The sequence below is a fragment of the Grampus griseus genome (genome assembly GCF_964374135.1).
Source record: "Grampus griseus genome assembly, chromosome: 1".
Taxonomy (NCBI): domain Eukaryota; kingdom Metazoa; phylum Chordata; class Mammalia; order Artiodactyla; family Delphinidae; genus Grampus; species Grampus griseus.
Window position 1 is genome coordinate 146,531,984 of NC_139017.1, and position 17,930 is coordinate 146,549,913.

Sequence of the window (17,930 nt, forward strand, 5' to 3'; positions counted from 1 at the left end):
TCTATTCTCTTTGAAAAGGTATGATGTATACTGGTAACTTGCTGTATGGTTATAGTGTGAGTATGGAGGGCAGGGAAGCAGGAAATGGTACTGGAGAGAATACAGGGATTAGACTAAAGAGTTTGAACTTTATCCCCAAAACAGTGGGGAGTTGTTTGAGGAATTTTAAACAAGAAAATGTCATAATCAGATTTGTGTTATAGATTTTTCATTCTTAACATGAAATTTTGAACTCCTCAATATCTATATTTTGTTATGTTTGACAGCTAAGTTTCACCTAAATGAGTTTTAAATTCTTACCATGGAATGCTATGCATTTCAGTGATAAGCACTTTTTTAAAAGAATCCTGAATTTCTCATTGTGTATTTGGCGTGCCTCTTGGCTGCTCTTATGTGCCAGAACAGCCTGCAGTTCTCTCGTTCTCAGATATGGTTCAATAGTCTAGATCCCTTAGGTCCAAGTTTCCCAAATTGTGTTCTTACTGGCTTATTGGAGAATGCCTAAGGGCTAGATGTTTCAGGAGCCATCGTTCTCCCTGTTGCCACTTCCTTCTCAGATTTGTAGGAGCTGTAGATACTGAGGAGGGCAGGATCAAACTTATGTTTGGATTTTTTGGACTGTTGTTTTTTTCCTGCTACAACCCTTTACACATGATGTTCTCTACCAGAAATGCTCTCCCCTTACCCACAACACATGCACTCTAAATCCAGCTTAGCCTTCAAGTTATTTGCTGAGAGAGTTCTTGCTTGACCCTCTAATATGAAATTATAGTCCCTTGTTTGCCTACATATGGCAGCCCTACTCTCTTACTCTCTCCTCTACTGGACTATAAGCTCCGTGAGAATAGGGGTCATGTCCAGTTTGTTCACTTTATCCCCAGCGTCTGGCTCAGTTATGCCCGGTGGTGACCAGTCAGTAGATATTAGTGAATGGGTTGAAGGGCCTGCCTATAAAGGTAGCTCTTATTGCCCCTGAGGTAAGAGAAAGTAAATTCAAGCCCTAGATGTTTAAATCCTAAAAATTTGAGTCTGAGCTGTAGTTAGATTCATGAGTGGGTATTATAAGAGCCTGAGTTTCAGCAATATAAGTTTAGCAAACTGACACTACATTGCCTATTAATTTTTTTTTCTTTTCTTTTCTTTTTTTTTTTTGCCACACCACGCAGCTTGTGGGATCTTAGTTCCCCGACCAGGGATTGAACCCGTGCCCCCTGCAATGGAAGCATGTAGTCCTAAACACTGGACAGGGAATTCCCATTGCCTATTAATTCGTGTTTAGAAATGTTTTCAAGATTTTTAAATTAAACAGCTACTGCTGTAGCATGGCTGTTAAAAGCACAGGTTCTGGAGTTCAGACTGGATGGGCTTCAACACTCAAAAACTGGTGGTCTTGGACAAATTGTCTAACTGACCTGAACTTCATTTTCTTTAGCTGTAAAATGAGACTGAATCCTTTGGGGATTTTTGTGTGAGAATTAAATGAGATGTTTGTAAAGCATGTGATCTGCTACTTGACACTATAGTTGGCCCTTTGTATCCAGGTTTCGCAATATGGATTCAACCAACCAGTTGCGTAAAGATAATTAATTTTCACTTACCATCCCTTGCTTGTTAGAAAATCCAAGATTTCCTTCTTTCTCAATTTCAGTGAGAACATAGTATGTTTATTTTGCTTAATTACAGATTAACATGTTTACTAAGGGGCTTTTTTTTCTGGACATTCCTGTGTGCAAATGTTTAATGCTACTATGATTTTATGACACAAATTATTGACTATTATCTCTATAGTTCCACCGTGTCTCTTGGGATATATGAAATGGAAAAAGTTCTAGGAAATTATTTTTTAACGTATCCAGTTCACTGTAATATTTCTAAAACTCCTTCCTAGTTCTCAGAGTTATATACAGCTTTGGTTCAGACTAGAACTAGTATATATCAAAGTGCTTAATAATCTCAGAAGTGAAAGCTGTCACTTGATTGTCACCTCTCAATCAGCTTAGCTCCCTCTGTATTAACAAATGCTGGCAAGCAGTTCTGAGCCTATATTTCTTTTGCTTCAGCTTCCTTGATTTTTCTCAAAGCTCTACTGAAAAAAAAGAAAAAAAGCAAAAACCTTCTATTCCTGCTTAGGCTTCTACTTATCTTTTTTCTCTTCTTAATTCTATTCGCACTGCCCCCCCCTTTTTTTTCCTAATTATATCCAACAGAAGTGACTTGAAATCCCTGCATACTCAAAACTGAAATTCTTGTGATTGAGGAAACAGTATACAGAAATAAGTTCAAATATGCTAGAAATTGTGTGTCACAATGTGACAAGTACAATAATAGGAGCATGTACAAAATACAGGGAACAGTTTAATGTCTTAGTTACAGGGAAATATGTTTTAAAGACATGATATTTGAAAAAAAGGAGTTGAGCAATTTACTTAGGTACAGATTGGGTAGTTGGTATGAAATCAGATCCCTGACTAACAAATGCATTAAATTTTGATGTAGTCATTGAATTTAGGACATACTATGTATAAAATCTATGCTAAGTCCTATATGAGAAACATAAATAATCAAGGTTTGCTCATAAGGTAAAATCCAATGAATGGGGCTAGGCAGTTTTGTTATTTACCAACTTTTATATCCATCTATGGCCTAACAGCACTTTGTGGATAGTTGTTCAATATCACATCAGTGGTAAGTGGTAGAATCAGAACTTGAACCCGTGCCTTCTAACTCCATAGCCTGGGCTTTCTACTTCTTTTTTTTTTTAATTTAGTTTTAATTTCTATCAGTGTTTTATATGCCCATAATTTTTAAAGTAATGTAATTCTCCAAGGTATAATAAATAGCAACCCCCATCTTGTCTCTCTTCACCTCACTCAGAGGCAGCCACTTTCAACATTTTTAGCTAATTTTTTTCACATTTAACCCCACCTCTCAAATAACATGCTTTTGTTCGTTATGTCTTGATATTTTTAGTTTTAGGAATTATCTATTTACTTCCTACTATGAAAGTTAAAGATTTAGTTCTATTTTACCACACCTTCTGCCCCCACCACACGCATGCAAACTTCCAGTCTCCTCAGCTTCCTAATGTAGTTACTTATATTGCAGTGTTGATTAACTGAATATCTGAGGTTTACATTATTTTGAATGTATAAATGGTATTCACAGCTGAACCTGTAGTATATTGTTACTTTTCTCTTTCTTCCTTTTATTTTCCTAAAAATTAATTGTCTCATTTTTTCATTTGCTTTATTTTCTATGTATTTATTACTAATTCAGCCTTAACCCCAGTTGTGTGAGTTTCCTCTCATTACTTTCCAACACACTGTTTCCCTCAATTTCAAATTCTTAAAGATCTCTCTCCTAGATTCTGGACTAGTTGCTCTGCTGTGTAACTGTCATTTTAGGTTCACCCTTCACTCTCATATCTTGAACCTCATATTTTCCTCTTTCTTTGTTTATATCCACTTTTTTGCAGGCGGCGGCTGGGTATAAACTTCCCTTGGAAATCCTGTCCCCTCAAAATTTTGAAAGTATTATTTCAGTATCTTTTAGCTTTTCTCTTAAGTCCAACACCATTGTGATTCTTGATTCTTTTTGTATGAGACCATTTTTTTTCCTTTCTAGAAGCTTATAGGATCTTATTGTTTCTAAACTTCTAAATTTCACATTGATATGCCTTAATATAGTTTAATGTCATCCCCTGTGTTGGATGCTAATGGGCCTTTCAATCTGAAAATTCAAGTCCTCAGTTCTAAAAATTTTTTCTCAGATTAATTACCTTTAAAAAAAATTTAGTGAACTAATACGTTTCATGTTCTCTTAGACTGTAATTCTCTATTTTGTTTGCCTGTTTTATTTTCAGTGATGTATAGTTGGTTTACAATATTATATAAGTTTCAAGTATACAACATGGTGATCCACAAGTTTTAAAGATTATACTCCATTTATAGTTATTTTAAAATATTGGCTATATTCCATGTGCTGTACAATATATCCTTTTAGCTTACTTATTTTATACATAGTTCTTTGTACTTCTTAATCCCCTACCCCTATCTTGCCCCTCCACCTTCCCTCTCCCCACTGGTAGCCACTAGTTTGTTGTCTATATCTGTTAGTCTATTTCTTTTTTGTTATATTTTCTTTTTTGTTTTATGTTTTAAATTCCACATGTAAGTGGTAACATACAGTGTTTGTCTTTCTCATCTGACTTATTTCACTAAGTAAGCATAATACCTTCCAGGTCCCTCCATGTTGTTACAAATGGCAAAATTTTCATTCTTTTTTGTGGCTGATTAGTATTCCATTGTGTGTGTGTGTGTGTATATATATATATATATATATATATATACTACATCTTCTTTATTCATTTGATGGACACTTAGTTTGCTTCCATATCTTAGCTGTTATAAATAATACTGCTATGAGCATTGGGGTGCATGTGTCTTTTCAGAAATGCAAATGAAAACCACAGTGAGATGTTACCTCACATCTGTCAGAATGGCTGTCATTACAAATAACAAGCTTTGGCAAGGCTGTGAAGAAAGGGGGAACTTTGTACACTGCTGGTGGGAATGTAAACTGGTGCAGCCACTGTGGAAAACAGCATGGAGGTTCCTCAGAAAGCTAAAAATAGAACTACCATATGATTCAGCAGTTCCACTCCTGGGTATATATATCCAAATAAAATGAAAATACTAATCTTTTTTTTTTTTTAACCCACCACTCAACTCAAACTTTAAAACGTCTACCAATGTGATCTTACCAACCCTCCCAACTCACTATTGTCCCCATCTAAGGTAATTATCAACACCTTACTAAATCTTGTTTATCTTTTTTTTTTGGCTTTCCTTTATCTCAACTTTATGTATTCTAAAAATATATATTGATATATATGTATTTTTAAAATTTTATTTATTTATTTTTGGCTGTGTTGGGTCCTTGTTGCTGTGTGCAGGCTTTCTCTAGTTGCGGCGAACAGGGGCTACTCTTCATTGTGGTGCACGGACTTCTTATTGCAGTGGTTTCTCTTGCAGAGCACGAGCTCTAGGCATGCAGGCTTTAGTATTTGTGGCATGCCAGCTCAGTAGTTGTGGCTCACGGGCTCTAGAGCACAGGCTCAGTAGCTGTGGCGCACAGGCTTAGTTGCTCTGTGGCATGTGGGACCTTCCCAGACCAGGGATTGAACTCGTGTCCCCTGCACTGGCAGGCAGATTCTTAACCACTGTGCCACCAGGGAAGTCCTGATATATTTTTTAGTTGCTTCTAATTTTATTTAAAAAGATAGCATGATGGATGTAATCTACTGGGACTTAACTTTTTCCAGTATTGTATTACAGGCAGCTACAGTTTCTTCATTTTGAGTGCTATACAAAATTGCACTGTATAAATACACTACAGTTTATTTATTCACTTTTCAAGCAATGGGGGTTTAGATTGATTCCAAATTTTTGCTGTTGTCACCAGTGCTGTTATGAACATTTATGTACATATGTTTAATGGGCACATGTAAGAGTTTCTTAATAGAATTGCTGGGTCATAGAATATATGAATGTTCAATTTTGGGGATAATGGTAAACAGTTTTACTCTTTTCCAAAGTGTTTATATCAGTTTCCCCAACTACCAGAGATTTAAAAGAATTCATTGCTCCATCTACTCTCCAGCACTCCGCGTTGTCAGATTCTTTGCGTCAGTTGAGCAGAAGTAAAATGGTATCTTATCTCATTGTGATCTTTGTGTACATTCCCTTGGTCTCTCGAGGTTGAATATTTGTTCACTGGTCATATTTATTTTCTCTTCTGTGAAATGCCTGTTTATATATTTTGCCTAGTTTTCAATGAGTTAGTTGCACTTTTCTTACTGATTTGTATTCTTACCACTCGTTTGTCAGTTGGATATACTGCAAATATAGTTTCCCAAAAGAAAATGGGAAAACTTTTCTCACTTTCTTTAAAACGTCTTATGAACAAAAATTCTTAACTTTAATATAATCAAATATACCAAAAATTTTTTTTTTTTCTTTGAGGTACGCGGGCCTCTCACTGTTGTGGCCTCTCCCGTTGCGGAGCACAGGCTCCGGACGCGCAGGCTCAGCGGCCATGGCTCGCGGGCTTAGCCGCTCCGCAGCATGTGGGATCTTCCTGGACCGGGGCACGAACCTGTGTCCCCTGCATGAGCAGGCGGACTCTCAACCACTGCACCACCAGGGAAGCCCATTACCAAAATTTTTTTTTTTTTTTTAACCAAAATTTTAAAAGCATCTTTTGTGTCTTGAACTCCCTACTGCAAGTTCTGAACAATGTTAACTTATATTTTCTTTTTTTAAAAAATTATTTAATTATTTATTTATTTTTGGCTGCATTGGGTCTTCGTTGTGGTGCACGGGCTTCTCATTGCGGTGGCTTCTCTTGTTGCAGAGCATGGGCTCTAGGTGCACAGGCTTCAGTAACTGTGGCTTGCGGGCTCTAGAGCGCAGGCCTCCATAGTTGTGGCACATGGGCTTAGTTGCTCCGCAGCATGTGGAATCTTCCCGGACCAGGGCTCAAACCCATGTCCCCTGCATTGGCAGGTGGATTCTTAACCACTGTGCCACCAGGGAAGTCCTTAACCTATTTTCTAGTAAGAATTTTAAAGATTTATGCTTGACACATAATTCCTTGATCCAAATAGAATTGTGTCTTGTATATGGTGTGAGTTTGGCATCTAGTTTAATCTTGTTTTCCATATAGATGTCTCTTTTTCCTTCCTCCATTTATTAAATGGACTCTCCTTTCTCCAAGGAGAAAGGGTGAGAATCTTCTAGCAACACATAAGTTATGAACTTATGTAACCTAATCACAGAAGTAACATCTGATTACTTTTGCCACTTTTTGTTGGTAGAAGCAAGTAGCCAGGCCAGCCCATACTCAAGGGGAGGGGATACAGAAGGGTGTGCATGCCAGGAAGCAGTTATCATTCTTAGAGCCAGCCTGCCACAGCTGAACTCACGAGTATGTCTAGGGCCTTAGCTGTGACAGCTGAGTTTCTCTTTCCATTTAGTCTCTTATACAGGAGGCTAGCCCAGACTTGTTCACATGGCAGCAGCAGCAGCAGGTTCTAAGAGAATAAGAAAGAAGCTACAAGGTCTCTTGAGGCCTAAACTCAGAACTCACACCATGTTACTTCCTCCGTACTCCTGTTAGTCAAAGCTAGTCACTAGGCCAGCCTAGATATAAAGGATAAGGAACTAACCTTACTAACCTCACTTCTTTTTTTTTTCTGTGGGCACTTCTTTTTCTTCAGATTTTTTTGTTGTGGTAAAAAACACGTAACATAAAATTTACCATCTCTTTTTAAACATAGTTCAGTGGTAATAAATACATTTATAATTTTGTGCACCCATCTCCACAACTCTTCTCATCTTGTAAAACTGAAACTTTATAACCATTAAATATAAATCCCCATTTCCCCCTCCTCCCAGCCCCTGGCAAATACCATCTGTTTTCTGTCTGTATGATTTTGGCTACTTTCAGTACCTTATATAAGTAGAATCATACAGTATTTGTCTTTTTGTCACTGGTTTGTTTCACTTAGTATAGTGTCCTCAAGGTTTATCTATGTTGTAGCGTATTTCAGGATTTCCTTCCTTTTTAAGGCTGAATAATATTCTCTTATGTATATATACCACATTTTGCTTATCTATTTAATTCATAGGTGGACATTTGGGTTGCTTCTACATTTTAGCTATTTTGAGTAATGTTAAGGACATGGGTGTAAAAATATCTCGTCAAGACCTTGCTTTCAATTATTTTGGTTATATACCCAGAAGTGGAATTGTTGGATCATATGGTAATTCTGTTTTTAATTTTTTGAGGAACCACCATACTGTTTTCCACAGTGGCTACCATCTTACATTCTCGACCCTATATCTTGATGGACAAAGCTACAACAAATTTGTAACCCTTTTAAATCTACTACATAGACTGTTAGTTTTGATTTGCTAATGTTTTGTTTTGCCTGTAATTTTCCCTTGTCATATCTTTGTCTGGTTTTAGCATCAGAATCATCCTGGCCTCATAAAATGAGATGGAATTCCCCACTCCAAACATAATGCCTGTCACTGGGGTGGTGCACAAATATATTTATTAGTTGAATGAACGAATGAATAAGTAAATGACTGTAGAGGAGACAGAGAAGTAAAAAACAACTGGAAAAATATATGAATAGTTGATTATGACAGAATTTTTTAAGATGGAAGTTCATAGTTTTAACTGCCTTCTTAACCTTATTTGTGTAAATCTTTCTCTTAGGATGGACATTCTAATGTTCTTGCTCTGCTTTCCAAGTGGAATTCACTTTGTTAAAGCAGAACAGAAAGAAACCTGTCCAAGTTTCTATAATTTGTATCATATTCTGAGGTCCCAGTTACTATGGTAGCTACAAAGAAGCAAATACAAGGAGAGGGGCCTGAGAGTGAGGGAAATGTGACTGAAGTGCAACATAGCTGAAAAATTGACTTGGAAGTTATTGCTCCCAGGACATTCAGTAATTCAAGGTTTTTTGTGGGCCTAAGGAGTTGGATAGGGTAAGCACTCCAAATATATCCAAAAATAACATCTCTGTGTTATTTCTTTTTAAAATGTTGCCTCATAATCAGAGCTTTGCAGACTTTGTTATATTCTCAAGTTTGCATGTAATGGATGAATTGATATGTGTCAGAGTTGCTGTGTGACATTTGAAATTCTCTGCAAAATTTAGTTTCAATTGAAATTCTCTGTAAAACTTACCTTCAAATTGGCATTATTTACCCTTCCTTCTTTGGTGTTCACTTATCTTGGTAATTAGAAAAAAACAACATGTAATTTTTTATGATAGTTTCTCCCTATTCAGATTAAAACACTGCCTATGAGATAACCAGAGACCATCTGAAGGAATGGATGCTTTCAAGAACCTGAGCTAAACACATTATACACTTGAGTAAAGCATTTGGTTTTAGGTATATAGGCAGCTGCAGCCAACAGGGAAGCGTGTTCAGTTATATAGTAGCCATTGTCTGTCAATAGGAGGTAGACAAATTCATCTTTAGAGATACCATTTTTCCTAGAGCTCAACTTTTAGTTTCTCCCTTTCAAATAGGTATTAAATTATTGCTTTATATGATTGTTGTGAAGATCAAATGAGAGCATGTATTTTGTTTAATTTTTTAAACTTAAACATTTTATTTAATGTTTTAGTTAATAGCACTAAATAGAGCTTTACAAATATTAACTCATTTAGTTCTAAAAATCCTGTGAGGTAGGTGTAGGCACTATTATCCCCATTTTACAGGTGAAACTGAGGAATGGAAGTTTATTATCTTGCTCAAAGAGATACAACTAATAAGTGGGATTCATACCCAGGTGGTCTAGCTTCAGAGGCTCTCTTCTTAATCCTTATGCTATGCTGCCTCTATGTGAAAATGTTCCTGTAGGGCTTCCCTGGTGGCGCATCGGTTGAGAGTCTGCCTGCCAATGCAGGGGATACGGGTTCATGCCCCTGTCTGGGAAGATCCCACATGCCGCGGAGCAGCTGGGCCTGTGAGCCATGGCCGCTGAGCCTGCGCATCCGGAGCCTGTGCTCCACAACGGGAGAAGCCACAACAGTGAGAGGCCCGCTTACCGCAAAAAAAAAAAAAAAAGAAAATGCTTTTGTAAGCTATAAATAGATACTGTATGGATGTTAGTAGCAGATTTTATTAAATGTTCAACACTACACTAGATGTTGTGGGAGATCTAAAGGAATCATAAGTCTGCCATTGAACAGTGTGTAATCTTGTTGGGGGAAAGAAATATATAACACAGAAGACAGCAATAATATGGCATCCTATAAGATCATTGTCTACCAGAGAACTCTCCACATCCCATACACAGCGCAAAATCTAGTGCATAGTAGACATACAGTTAATGTTGGTTAAATGTGGATGTCCTTAAATGCTATTCCCATTTTCACAGTGAGCAAACCTAGGTTATTACTTACATTGAAACAGTTGCACTTTCTTTCTGTGCCATGCAGTGGGCTTGTGGTTCATCTACTTAATTTGGCTAAGCAGTATCTTGACTGGCCCTCATTGGTTTTTTTAACTGTTAATTTTTTGATATTTACTTGTTTAGGGTTTTTTTATTTATTTATTTTTATTTTTTGCTGCGTTGGGTCTTCGTTGCTGCATGCGGGCTTTCTCTAGTTGCAGTGAGCGGGGGCCACTCTTAGTTGCGGTGCGCGGGCCTCTCATTGCGGTGACTTCTCTTGTTGCGGAGAACAGGCTCTAGGCACGCAGGCTTCAGTAGCTGTGGCACTCGGGCTAGTAGTTGTGGCTCATGGGCTTAGTTGCTCCACGGCATGTGGGATCTTCCCAGACCAGGGCTTGAACCCATGTCTCCTGCATTGGCAGGCGGATTCTTAACCACTGCGCCACCAGGGAAGTCCCCTACTTGTTTAGTTTTGACAAATAAAAATTCTGTATTTAAGGTATACAACATGATGTTTTGACATCATATGTAGATGTTGTGAAATGAATACCACCATCAAACTAATTAACATATCCATCACCTCCTTAACTTTTAATTTTTGATAAAATTTTACATTTACAGAAGGTTACAGGAGTAGTATAAAGATCGCAGATATCCTTTACCCAGATTCCCCAAATGTTAACATTTGCTCTAGTATTCTCCCACTTTCCCTCTTATAATATATATTCAATGTATATCTAATGAATATACAATATATTATATATGTAATTATTATTTTTCCGAGCTATTTATGAGAATAATTTGCAGATATGATTCCCTTTGCCTTTAATACATCAATGTGTATCTTTCCCCCACACCCCACAGTCTCTTAAAACAGAAAATTACATTGGCACCATACTTTAATCTACAGACTTTATTCAGGCTTCACCAGTTAACCTAATAATATCCTTTAGAGCAATACAAAAAAAAAATTGACTGCCCATGTTTTAAACATTGTGGTGAGTATGTGTTACATAGCACTCACTCCTGTATTTGGTTCTAAGAGCATTGTGAGCAGGTGCCCTCTCCCCTGACTTAGTCATACAGGTGGGGCAAATGGCTTTGTTTGATTTTCCTTTTTTGTGTGTGATTCAGTGGAGCAGCGTGACTTCATTGGAGTGGACAGCACAGGAAAGAGGCTGCTCTTCATGGCTAATGAAGCAGACTTGGATGAGGAGCTGGTCATTAAGGGATCCATCCTGCAGAAGTAAGCCCTGGGGTTTTTCTTTTTGGCAATTCTCCTTGTCTTAAAACAAAATAAAACCACCCAGTGGATGGGAAAGAGGGAATGAAAACTAGATTAAACTGTGTGAAATTGACAAAAGTATGTGAATGTTTTCCCATGAGATAGGATGGAGGCTTTTCTTCACCACACAAGCTTAGCTTTTCCCTGTGTCTTTTGCTGCCAAGGTAGAATCAAATCCTGCATAGGAGTGGGGCAGAGCAGCTGTGGAGAGAACAGGGAACAGGACTGTCTTTCCAACAGTGTTATAGAACTTCCTTTTTTTTTTTAATTGTGATAAACACACAACATAAAATTTACCACCTTAACCATATTTAAGTGTACAGTTCAGTAGTGTTAAAAGTATGTTGACATTGTTGTTAAGCAGATCTCCAGAACTTTTTCATCTTGCAAACCTGAAGCTCTGTATCCATTAAACAACAACTCTCCCTTATCTGCTCTCCCCAGGCCCTGGTAACCACCATTTGGCTTTCTGTTTTTCTGAATTTGACTACTTGAAGTATCATTTATAAGTGGAATCATGCACTATTTGTCTTTTTGTCACTGGCTTATTTCACTTAATTAGTATAGTATCCTCAAGGTTTATCCACATTGTAGCATGTGTCAGAATTTCCTTCCTTTTAAGGCTGCATAAATTCCATTGTGTGTATACACCACATTTTCTCTATCTGTTCATCTATCAATGGACATTTGGGTTGCTTCCACCTCTTGGCTATTGTGAATAATGCTGCAGTGAACGTGGTTGTGCAAATATCCCTTTGACATCCTGCTTTGAATTCTTCTGGATATATATCCAGAGCTGGGATTGCTGGATTATTTGATAGTTCCTATTTTTTATTTTTTGAGGAACCTCCATACTGTTTTCCATTTTACAATCACACCAACTGGATGAGGATATAATTTCTTCATATCCTCATCAAAGCTTGTTATTTTCTATTTTTTTGATAGTAGCCATCCTAATGGCTGCACATAGGCAACCTCGTCACATTTTCTTCAATCAGCATTTTATTGACTGCTTGCTCAGAAGCCACTATACTCAGAGCTTTACTGCCTGATGCCAGTACATAGGAATGCTTAATAAATGTTTGGAGGCTGGATGAAATGAATGTAAGAGGAGTAAATTGCAAAAGAAATGTCTTACTGGTTGGTGGGTTTTTTCCTGCTTGTTTGTTTGTTTGTTTTGCTATCCAGCACAACAGAGGTAGGAGACATATTTCAGAGTATATATTTTAATGAAAATGAAATTAAACTCTAGCTTCAGTTGGCCCAATTACCCCTATGGATAAGAGTTCTGTATTAGAGCCTTGCATAGAAACACTTGTGGATTAAAGTGGATGCTTCAGATTGTATCACAGAGCTTCCTACTACTAGTTTCTAAGTAAATGTGAAAAATAAATTAATTTTAAAAATGGCAGAAATTTCAACAGTAGCAAACACAGTAAGATAATCAAACATAATAAAGCTTAAAAATTGGTGGCCAAGGAAAGAAACAAGATTCTGGTGAGGAACAGAAAAGAATAACAGTAGGCTCCCAGCTCCACTCTATCACCACTCCCCAGAAGCTATACTGATGTGTTAATGAAACCCTACAAATTCTCACTAATAGCTCCAGATCTGGAAAGAAGCAAACTGAGTACATATCTGTACATTTATCTTCTTCTGACTGAGAAGCAATGGGAACAACTGCTGGGGAATAAATGATGAAGCAGGGAGAATGAACAATGAGGTTGACTCTTTAACAGAAACAAAAGATCTAATCCTAAAAAAAATGAATAGGTGAAATAATGTGAAGCTGGAGACTGTCCTTCCATAGGAATGGGGTAACCCCTTACGTATGTGGAATGAAACAAGAATATTTAACAGAATCTCAGGAAAGAGAAATAGTTGGACAATGACTCTACAGTACCTTGGTGAGTTCCCTATACTCTCTCCATCCCTCCCACTCACATCATTCCCTGAAGCCATAGAAAAGTACACAGAATACAAAATAACCAGCACTCACATGGTAGCCAGTCTCAGATACATGAGGATGAGAGATAAGAATTCATCTATAATATATCAAAATAAATAAAACAAGCATGAACAAAACCAAAAGAATCAGTGTGTCAACTGTGCAAATGTATAGCAAAAATGAAAGCAAGAAAAATGCCCTGCAAAATAACAAAAACCTGCCCTGAGAAAAACATAACTCAGTAGGATAGAAAGAATTTCCTTACAAATATACAATTCTGCCACTGCAAAACAACTCAGTAGAATATGAATTTCATAAATAAGAGTTCAGTGATGAGATGATAAAACAACAAAATGAGATAAAAGAAGATATTATAGAACTAAGAAAATAAATTGAGGACCAAATAACTTAATTACAGAATTAATTAATTAAAAAATAGCAAAGAGCGGAACTGACACCACTGAAAATCAAATTATATACATAGAGGAAAAGTTTAAGATATTCAGTAATTTAGATGAAAATGAAAATAATTGAAATTAGAATCTAATAGAAATACAAAGATGATTCAATATAGTTAACGTCTCTGAAATAGAGAACTGAACATTTGACCAAAAGATGCATTCAAAGATATAAGGGATTCTTGGTAAAGTAATTTAATTTAAGGATTTTAATATAAAGTTGTAAGGACTGGGTAAATATGACTTCTGAAACCCCACTAAGACAACAGTAAAGGGATTTTAGAAGGGTGTAAATCCAGAAGGCTAAAGAAAATGAAAAAGGAAATAGCAACAACAGAAATTGGGAAACAGAAAAGCAGGACAATTTAGCATACCTGAGAAAGCTGAATGCTAAGCCAGAAGTGGGGAAAGCTGAGATGCAAGCTGATTTGCACTATAAAACTCTCAAAAGAGTTAAGATTCAACAGCACCAAGTACATCTAGTAGTGAGGCTAAAAGCAGGATTACTTCAAAGTTTGTCTAAAAAGTAGATCCTTAGATTTCCTCCCCCAAACCTCACCACTCTAGTAAGAGGCTGGAGATTTATTCTCAGAAGAGGGTAAAATAGAGGCTCTCTGGATTGGGGCACCAGGCATAGATGATGTTGGAGGTACCATGCGGAAAGTGGGGATTAAGTGAATGTATGTTCTGGGGTCCTCAGCTTCCTTCTTCCACTTGGCTCCTAAATACTAGCAGCCGGGCTTACACATGTCAAACAAGCACATTAGAAGATTCTTCTCTGTGGTAGCAGAGTCCAAAAGGAGAGACCTAAATATATAGTCATCAGGGAGTTCCCAGCAGATAACATACTTCTTGGATCTAACTACATTGAATTTCAAAGTTGACAAAGTCCACCACATGTTCAGTGCTCCCAATCACATATTTATTGTGCCAGTCTTAGAAGTTGGACCCAAAAAAAGCAAGGATTACCAGATTTAGAGGCCAGAACAAATAAACAGGCGGGGGAAAAAAACAATAATAGGAAAAAAATCAACTTGAAGGAAACAGAAATTATGCAGAGAGAAAAAAACTTCAAAAAGGTAACATTTATTATTAATATTTGAGCATCTGAGTGCCACTGTTGTAGGAGCTAGGGACACAGCAGTGAACAAAGCACACTAAAATCCTTACCCTCATTGAGAGATGAGAGAATATTGTATTCATGAACCCAAAAGCAGGATGCTATATTTAAAAAGGAACATTTAGAGAACACGTAGTGCTGATATTAAAATGAAAAATTTAATAGAAAAGTTAGGAAATTTTTTTGGAAAAATTTTTCACAAAGCAGAATAAAACAACAAATTGATGGAAAATAGAGAAATGATAAGAAGATTAAAGGAGCAGCCAAGGAGGTCCAATATCTGAATATTAGGAGTTCCAGAAGGAAAAAACAGAGAAAATAAAGAGGGAAGAAATCATCAGTGAACTGTTACAAAAAACATTTCTCAGAATGAAAGAAGCTGGGTTTCTAGACTGAAAGGAAAGTGTGCAGCAAAATGCATGAAAAGAAACATAGCAAGTTATCATTGTGAAATGTTATAACCCTGATACCAAAGAGAAAATCCTGCAAGCTTCCAGAGAAGAGGGGGGGATATCATATATAAAGGAATTAAAATAACTTTCAATTTCTTAACAGCAACACTAGAAACTATAAAATAAGGGAAGAATGCTTTCAGAATTCTTAAATCTGTATCTAGTCAAACTATCAAATATGAGAGTAGAGTAAGAACCTTTCAGGCATTTGCTTTCCATGCATCTGTTTCAGGAAGCTACAAGAGGATATAGAACACCAAAACCCTGGCATACACTTAGAAAGAGAAAGACATAGGATATAGGGAAAACGAATCCCTAGGATAATGATGAAGGGAGATTCCAGGATAACACCTGTGTATCTGGGATAGATGGCAAACAGACCAGATTGGAATAGGTCAGAAAGATTTGAGAAAATTTTCTTCAAAATGTTCATATTTCTTCTGATGAAAATGATAGAATACTTGATGTGCGTCAACATTTTGAGAGGAGTTTTGAGCACTTAGTTTGAAGTTGAATTATTGATAAGTATCTAGAAGACTAAGAAATGAAAAGACAAGTAATGCCAAGGCAAACAACAAAAATGTGCAGGAGGGACTTCCCTGGCTGTCCAGTGATTAGGACTCCAAGCTTCCACTGCAGAGGACACAGGTTCAATCCCTGGTCAGGGAACAAGCTGCATGGCGCAGCCAAAAAAAAAAAAGAAAAGAAAAGAAAAAAAATGTTCAGGAAAAAAACCATTAGTTGCTAAATGGCTCAGGTGTAACTAATGTTATATATGCATAATAATGTAATCACTGACTAGCCAAAATTATGATATAATTACTTTGGAATAATGGGAGGGAAGGTTAGTCTTTTGGAAGTATGAGGGAAGAAAAGAGAGATAAACTTCCTCTTTCATAGTTAATAGCTAATACCTAAAGCTGAAGTCATAATAACTTAAACATTGATTATTAAACTAACCAAAATAATGAAACAATTATATTAGAAAGGTAGAGAATACAAGAAGTACAGGTGTATGTAGTGGGGGTAGGCTGGTGATGAAAGGAAGCTAAATCCTCATCTTCCATAGTGGGAAATCAATAGATAATGTCTGAATTGGAAAACCAAGAAATATCAATATTGGAATGTTATTAGAAATATGAGTAGGAATACTGAATGGATTCACTAAAAGAATTGAAATGGTGTGCTTCTGGGGGTCAGAAAAAAGGAAAGAAAGGGAATGGAAGACTGAAATTTTTCATTGTAAACCTTGAGAGACTATTTACCTCTTTATGTGCATATTTAACTTAAATTTTAATTTTTTAAAAATAAGATATAATAGGGCTTCCCTGGTGGTGCAGTGGTTGAGAGTCCGCCTGCCGATGCAGGGGACGCGGATTCGTGCCCCGGTCCGGGAAGATCCCACATGCCGCGGAGCAGCTGGGCCCGTGAGCTATGGCCGCTGAGCCTGCGCGTCTGGAGCCCGTGCTCCGCAACGGGAGAGGCCACAACAGTGAGAGGCCCGCGTACCGCAAAAAAAAAAAAAAAAAAAATGAGATATAATAAAATTTTCTGAATCAAGTGAAAAATCTACAGATTTTGAGAGTATATTTTTATTGTGTTCTATGAAAAATTGGCCAGTTGTATCCTAGTAAACTTACTAAACTTATCCCTAGATAAAGAAAGAGTTCTTCAAGCGTCCAGAGACAAAAAGCTAATCACTTACATGAGAGTAAAAATTAAGTTTATCCCCAAGTTCTTCACTACATTGCATACCAGAGGAACACAATCTGTGTTTTCAGAAAAAGAAAGTGGAACTCACAAATATTATTAATAATGAAGGTATCATTCAAATATAAAAGCAATAATGGGAAGACATTCTCAAACATGAAAGGAATCAAGAATGTGGCACCTATGAGTCCTTCTTGGGGGAGGGGGAACAAAACTTCTTGACAACGAAGGCAGCCAAGAATTCGATCAAAATAAAGAATTTAGTGATAGAGAAGCCATGGTAGTCATAAAACAAATGGGATATTTATGTTAAAACAGAAACAAAAAACAAATAAAACATCTCTGCTGAGACAGTAACAATTAATTCTGGAAGGTGAAAATATGGATGATGATTATTTTTTTTCTTTGTACTTTTCTGTATTTTAAATTTTCCTCCAATTTTTTTTTTTTTTTTCCTGCGGTACGCGGGCCTCTCACTGTTGTGGCCTCTCCCATTGTGGAGCACAGGCTCTGGACACGCAGGCTCAGTGGCCATGGCTCACGGACCCAGCCGCTTCATGGCATGTGGGATCCTCCCGGACCGGGGTACGAACCTGTGTCCCCCACATTGACAGGCGGACTCTCAACCACTGTGCCACCAGGGAAGCCCTCCAATTTAAAAAGTATTAAAAACAAGAAAAACGTGCTACCGTGGAGATTAAGCCTAAGGACCTAAAGTGAGGAGGATTCAGGGTAGTGTTATTTCTAAAGATACAGTCCAGTGAATGAAGATATTTCTGTACAGTAAGTCCCCTTCATATGAACCTTCAAGTTTCGAACTTTCAAAGATGCGAAAGTGCATTCCATCAACGTCAGGCGTGACTGAAATTGCAGCTTGCCCTCCGTCTCCTATTGCTGATGATCCTTCAGCTCCACCACCATCTCCTCTCCCTCCTCCAGTCAGTAACTTCTTGCCTGTTCACTCGATGCCAGCCCC

General features: G+C 37.3%; 1 protein-coding gene across 2 annotated transcripts in view; it reads left to right on the forward strand.

Annotated features, from left to right (window-relative positions):
- Nucleotides 1-17,930, forward strand: part of EIF2B3 (eukaryotic translation initiation factor 2B subunit gamma) — a 164,110-nt gene that overhangs the window by 58,207 nt on the left and 87,973 nt on the right. For both annotated transcript variants that reach the window (XM_082673726.1, XM_082673727.1), the window contains one exon: nt 11,116-11,227. In XM_082673726.1, the coding sequence (XP_082529852.1) occupies nt 11,116-11,227 (112 nt within the window). The remainder of the gene's footprint in view (nt 1-11,115; nt 11,228-17,930) is intronic.